The 6,387-nt window shown below is 45.9% G+C and overlaps 1 protein-coding gene across 1 annotated transcript; it reads left to right on the top strand.

The window, feature by feature from the left end:
- The first annotated feature begins 226 nt into the window (after positions 1–226).
- Positions 227–4,544, top strand: LOC119296791 (ankyrin-1-like). Its single transcript, XM_037574856.1, has 10 exons — positions 227–357; positions 447–518; positions 860–1,033; positions 1,127–1,261; positions 1,918–2,057; positions 2,726–2,809; positions 2,941–3,066; positions 3,422–3,574; positions 3,856–3,957; positions 4,392–4,544. Exons 1-10 carry the CDS (start codon positions 303–305, stop codon positions 4,524–4,526), a joined length of 1,176 nt encoding a protein of 391 aa, XP_037430753.1. The 5' UTR covers positions 227–302; the 3' UTR covers positions 4,527–4,544.
- The last annotated feature ends 1,843 nt before the right edge of the window (positions 4,545–6,387 follow it).

Here is a 6,387-nt window from a genome sequence, read left to right as displayed (position 1 = left end):
CCTTAGGCCGGTCCTCTTCCTTAAGCTGTGAATATGACGAGACCAAGCCCGGCTCAATCCTCGGGCTTAAAATATAGGCCCAGGCCCGACCCGTCGGGTCAGGCCGGGCCAGGCTGCCCATGGGCAGGTATAGTGCGAGCGCACCCACTCCCCTCCCTCTCTCTCAAAAAAAAAACTCCCCTCCCTTTTCCCGCCCTTTTTATTCCCCACCTCCTCTCCCTGACTCCAGAAGCTTCCTCCGACTCCTTGCTCCTTACCGCCGCCGCCGCCGCCGGCGAAGAGTAGAAGGGCGAGGGGAGAGGATGGGGACCCGACATATACCGCTGCCTTGCCTGTACGAGCTCCTCCTCGGCAAAGGTTACTTGGCACCCTAACCTGACCGACCGCCGCCGGTTGTACGGCTCCCCCCTCCGGCCGTCTCATCATTTCACTCGCTTGTTTTGCAGAGCGCGACCGTTGGTCGCCGGAGGCCAGGTTCATCGAAGCCGCCCACAACGGCGACGTCCGCAAGATCAAGAGTAAGTGCCGCCTTTCACCAGATCCCCACGCCCCTCCCTCTCCCTCCCTGGCGTCCGCGTCAGCGAGCTCTCTAGATCTGGCCAGGGGCCTAGGGTTCAGCTGCCGTGTGTGCTTCGTTCTCGATCCGGCCGCGGATTGCGGCTCCGGGATGCCAATTTCGGTCGTGATTTAGGTTTCAGTGCTCGGGTCTGCGGGCAAATCGGGGGTTTCAGACCAAATCTTGGCCCCTTTCCTAAGAATGAGTGGCGATTTCTTTCTGATTCAGATTACAGTACACAGATACTACGTCCTTGCCATGATTCCTGACTAAAAGTGCCCCCTTTTTTTGTCTCAACTGCAGAGATTGCAAAGGAGCTGGACGTCCGCGGGCACGGGATCCCGGTGACGGTGGCCAACACCACCTACATGGGCATGAACGCCCTCCATGCCGCCGCCGGCTGCGGCAGCTTCTCGGTCTTCCAGTATCTCGTGGAGGAGGTCAAGATGGATGTCGACTTGCCTGACACCGCTCAGCCTATGTTCAGGCCTTTCTGATCCTAATATAAGCACATTTAGTTTTATGACTTTATCATCAACTTCAGCTGAGCTGTGAGTGTCTTAATGCCAGAGTTTACACCCGTGGCGCATGCCGTCACCAATGGCAACCTTCCCGCCGTCAAGTACCTCATTGATCATGGCGCTGATGTGCATCAGCAACGTGCAAAGGGAAACATCACTCTTCTTCATGCAGCTGCAGTTCATGGTATGAAAAGGAACTTCACTTGATTGTTACTACTTACTTTAGCATCCCTTGTTTTCTGCTGGGCCTACCATGGTGATAAAAATGGATTTACTTTACCAGGAGCTAGACTAAGCTAGCCTAATAGATTTTTTTCCTGTTGCCATAAATTAAAAGTAGCCTCCTGATCCTATTTGCTTCTCATGTTCATTGGGGCCTGAATAGTGATCAATCTTATGAGTTAGCCTTCTCATAGGAGCGATAGCTGGCTTTCACAGAGTTTCTTCATATGTATTGAAATAAGAGTGCTCTAGGTTGGAGAAATAAAAAGTGCAGCTTCTAGGGACTCTAAAGCACTTCCATGAGAGACAGATGGACTTCTAGTTATTGGCTGATTCCTAATTCCCCGCTCTCAGATATGTAAAGATTCCACGTGTCAAAGTATTGCTACCAATCTTGTTAGTCTAGCCATTGGAACTAGTTTCCTAAGAAATGTTCGTCTACTTTACCGCCTTCTTATGTTGACTGATTATGGTCATTCTTTCTGTATGCCTATTTAGAGAAATGTGAACCAACAAAAATCCTTCCCCCACTAGTTATTGAAACTTCGCCGAGCAAAAATGTTTTGTTCATGTCATGTATCGGTAATAGTATTATGACCCTTTTCTTCTTTTCTTCAGGGTACTCTGAAATAGTAAAGTTTCTTCTTGTGAGGGGAGCTGATGTGCATGCAATATCAGATCATGGAACAGCACTCGCGGATGCTGCCATTAGAGGATTTCCTAGTATTGTCAAGATCCTTTTGGAGCACAGTGCAGATGTACTATTCAAATTATATGTTGATATGCTGTCTTTTTAACTCCAATTCCCCCTTTTGCTGTGTTTTTGCTACTTTCTCCAATTGTTCCCACCTGTAGTTGATGGCCTTTTTTGGTTGGTGACTAAGAGCCTGTTTGATGACTAACTATGCCATGTCAAAAGTTAGGCAAGCTGGTTACCCGTTCAGTTCACAGCCACACTTGTGCCAAGATTCCCTTTCTACAAGTTGGGTCCCATGTGTCACTGACTAAAAAAGGTGTGGTAGGATTCACTTAGGCTTGGCAAAGTATGCCACTTATTTTATCATCTTATCTTAGACATCTTTTGCAAAATGTTGTGGCAAATATCATCAACCTTCGTAAACCAGCCAAACAGGCCCTGCTATTGCTGTCAATGTGTGAGCCAGAGTAGGCATGGTGGGACCAGTCTGAAAAATTAATGGGAGCAAGCGGACATAAGGCTATATAGATATATTCTATTCCCTCCGTCCCACATTTTTACAACCAATATGTGAGTATATGGTTGTAATGAAATCTTATATTATGGGACGGAGGGAGTATATTCTTACGAAAGTAGTATCCTCCCAGCTCTTTTTCCCCAAACAATTTCCATCTTTTTGTTGGAACTGTCATATTTTGGCACGAAAATGAAGTTCTTTTTTTTTTCCAGCCCAACAAGGCTAGTTGTCAGTTTGGACTTTTAAGCATGGCATTACAAAAATCTTCTGTATCCTGTGTGAAGTTATTGATTCAGGTATAGTATCCTCTGCTTATAATACAGCAGGAATGCTGGATTTCTATAGACTGATGTTTGATTTAGCTATCTTTGTATTACCTACTTGAAAACCATATGACTGGCTTGTCTTCTATACTTGGATCTGATAGGGTGGAGCTAATGTCAGTGGTGATAGTCCTCAGGATAATCTTTTGGTAAAGGCTGCAGAGAAGGGCTTAACTGAAGCTATCAAGTGCTTGTTGGAAGCTGGTGCAAACCCGAATGTTGCTAGCACAGTAAGAATGCTCTTTTTGTCACATTCTTGTGTCTATCTTGGCTTTGTAATTTCAGTAGACTTGTCCTATACAGATAGGCTAGTTGTCAGTACAATTAGATGATGCTATCCGTAAAATTAAAATAAAAGGCTGTGCTAAGTTACCTTTTTTTTTGCATACGCTTGCTACTATTTCACCTTCCCTTCGTGCCATGTCTTTAATTTGGTCAGATATACATAGATGTGCTGCACTACGTCAACCTATTATGATGGTAGTGAATCAATATGGACATATGGTTTGCATATCATGTCTAGAATACTGCTTATTTCTTCATGTTGAGTATTGCCTTTCTAAAGCTTTCGTTGTTCCTCAACAGTTTGGTAGACTGCCAATTGAGTTGGCTGCTGAGTATGGTACACGGGAAGATGTTGAGATTCTCTTTCCGTTCACCTCGCCCATTTCAACTGTGGCAAATTGGAGCGTTGATGGAATCATTAGTCATGTGAAGATGGAAATCAAGCAACTAGAGGTCTGCCACTGTAAATTATCTTGCACGCCCTTGGCAATTTTGGTGCATGTTAACTCTCTTGAGTGTGTTGGCGTTAAGTCCATGTTTAACTAACACTCGTAGATCTGGAACTGCCAAAGTTTAGCCTCCTATTCGAGACTCGTCAAATGCGCATGTGTTTCCTTGCACCTGCTTTGCTGCCTAAGCTCTTCACCTTAACATCTTTGCTAGTGTACCGTTTCTCCCTCACACACATCAGACCTCTAATATATACCTGATTCAACTTATTATGAGTTGCCCAGGATGAAAAATTTGTGAAAGAGAGGGTGTCTGACCTGAAACGACAAGCAGATGAAGCATTCAAAAAGCAGGATTATCTAAATGCATCAGTGCTCTACACACAGGTACATTGCCGGACTGTTTATTCTTTGTAGGCTGGTGGTAAAGCCATGAAACATGTTCCTCCATTACGATTTAGTTGATTTATCATTGAGATTGATTGATCTGGGCAATGCGTAAAAGTGATCTCTTACTTTGGCATGCACATCTTGTCGCATATGCGGAGTGTTAGCCAAGATTGGAGAAGTTTCATACCTATGGCTACTGGTAACAAAAAAACAGACATCATGTTAGAAAGTAAAATAAGAACTGAAACACATTAATCTTGGTCTTCCATTCCATTGCTTGGAATTTGAGGTGGTTAGTTTCTCTTTTCTCACAGTTTCGTGTTTCGGTCCTTGTACCTATGGAACAAATCATAAATTTGCGTCCTAAACCAAGCAGTGTTTCTAGAATGTGGCAATGGCACTGCAATTTTTCGCTGTTTTATCTGCTGCAGGCACTGAAGATGGATAACTTCGACGCCAAGTTGTTGTCAAACAGGAGTCTTTGCTGGCTTCGCATGGGTGATGGACAAAGGGCTTCTGATGATGCAACTAAATGCAAAAGGAAATGGACAAAGGGTTTCTGGTGATGGACAAAGGGCTTCTGGTGATGGACAAAGGGTTTCCCAGTAGTGTAAATTACACTAGACCCAGCTTGCATCTGGAAAAAATGGTTAATTTTTTTAGACAATCTCGCAAAGCCTTTATTAACCCGTCACAATATTTACAGGGACGAAGGAAAGATTCCCAGGAGGGAGGGAGGGAGGGAGGGAGGGAGGCTATCAAGCTACTCTACCTTACGTATTATATCTATCTATCTATCTATCTATCGAACTGACATGTTCTGCCCCTTTGTCGTTGTTGGATAAGTTTGTGTACTAGGGTCTTTGTGGGGCTGCAGCACATGGTCCTTGTGGCAGTTAGGATAGAGTTCCTGACCATCAAGGACTGACAGTTAGGATAGCATCTTAGACAGGCATCTTAGACTAGCATCTTAGACTGGCATCTTAGTAGCATCTGAGCATATGCTTGGCTGGCTAGCAGCCTATAAGTATGTATCCCCAACCCCTCAGGTTGGCATGGCATTGTATGATTCCATCTGAACACATTAATCTTGGTCTTCCATTCCATTGCTTGGAATTTCAGGTGGTTAGTTTCTCTTTTCTCACAGTTTCGTGTTTCGGTCCTTGTACCTATGGAACAAATCATAAATTTGCGTCCTAAACCAAGCAGTGTTTCTAGAATGTGGCAATGGCACTGCAATTTTTCGTTGTTTTATCTGCTGCAGGCACTGAAGATGGATAACTTCGACGCCAAGTTGTTGTCAAACAGGAGTCTTTGCTGGCTTTGCATGGGTGATGGACAAAGGGCTTCTGATGATGCAACTAAATGCAAAAGGAAATGGACAAAGGGTTTCTGGTGATGGACAAAGGGCTTCTGGTGATGGACAAAGGGTTTCCCAGTAGTGTAAATTACACTAGACCCAGCTTGCATCTGGAAAAAATGGTTAATTTTTTTAGACAATCTCGCAAAGCCTTTATTAACCCGTCACAATATTTACAGGGACGAAGGAAAGATTCCCAGGAGGGAGGGAGGGAGGGAGGGAGGGAGGGAGGCTATCAAGCTACTCTACCTTACGTATTATATCTATCTATCTATCTATCTATCGAACTGACATGTTCTGCCCCTTTGTCGTTGTTGGATAAGTCTGTGTACTAGGGTCTTTGTGGGGCTGCAGCACATGGTCCTTGTGGCAGTTAGGATAGAGTTCCTGACCATCAAGGACTGGCAGTTAGGATAGCATCTTAGACCGGCATCTTAGACTAGCATCTTAGACTGGCATCTTAGTAGCATCTGAGCATATGCTTGGCTGGCTAGCAGCCTATAAGTATGTATCCCCAACCCCTCAGGTTGGCATGGCATTGTGTGAGAAATAAACCAACAAAAATTGTCCCAACTCTCCTAGTGTCACCCACAACTATCAATGCTCAGATTCAAAGGTCTAACAAGTGGTATCAGAGCCAGGTTATCTTGTACCTTGAGCATTTCTTGTGAGCAGCCCAAGTCGGTAGCAGCAGCTGCTCCGTCTGCCTCTGGTTACTTTCCTCCCTCCGGACTGTCGAGCAGCAGTTCGTCTTCAACAGCCTCCTCTTCACGCAACAGCCCCCCTGCAGCGAGCCATGTCTGCAGGTTGCTCTCAGCACACAGCTACCTCGAGCATGCGGCGCCGGCAGGAGGCCGAGCGCGCCGTGGCAGAGGAGCGTGAGCGAGCAGCTGTAGCAGCAGCTGCTGCGGCAGCAAGGGTGTCGAGGCTGGCTGCAACGGAGCTGGCAGCAGCCAAAGCGGAGGTAGAAGCAGCCAGGGCGGAGTTAGAAGCAGCAGCAACATTGGACGCAGCACGTGAGGCTACGACAGATGCCAAAGCACTCCGCGGCGGCTCCGGCAGCTCCA

The sequence above is a fragment of the Triticum dicoccoides genome, chromosome 5A (assembly GCF_002162155.2).
Source record: "Triticum dicoccoides isolate Atlit2015 ecotype Zavitan chromosome 5A, WEW_v2.0, whole genome shotgun sequence".
Lineage (NCBI taxonomy): Eukaryota > Viridiplantae > Streptophyta > Magnoliopsida > Poales > Poaceae > Triticum > Triticum dicoccoides.
Note: the sequence above shows the minus strand (reverse complement) of the source record. Positions and strands in the feature narration are given on the sequence as shown.

Coding starts and splice junctions, on each gene's coding strand:
- LOC119296791 (XM_037574856.1), top strand. CDS start 303: ATGGGGACCCGACATATACCGCTGCCTTGCCTGTACGAGCTCCTCCTC. Junction 519..859: donor CGACGTCCGCAAGATCAAGA/GTAAGTGCCGCC, acceptor TCTCAACTGCAG/AGATTGCAAAGGAGCTGGAC. Junction 2,810..2,940: donor GTGTGAAGTTATTGATTCAG/GTATAGTATCCT, acceptor TGGATCTGATAG/GGTGGAGCTAATGTCAGTGG.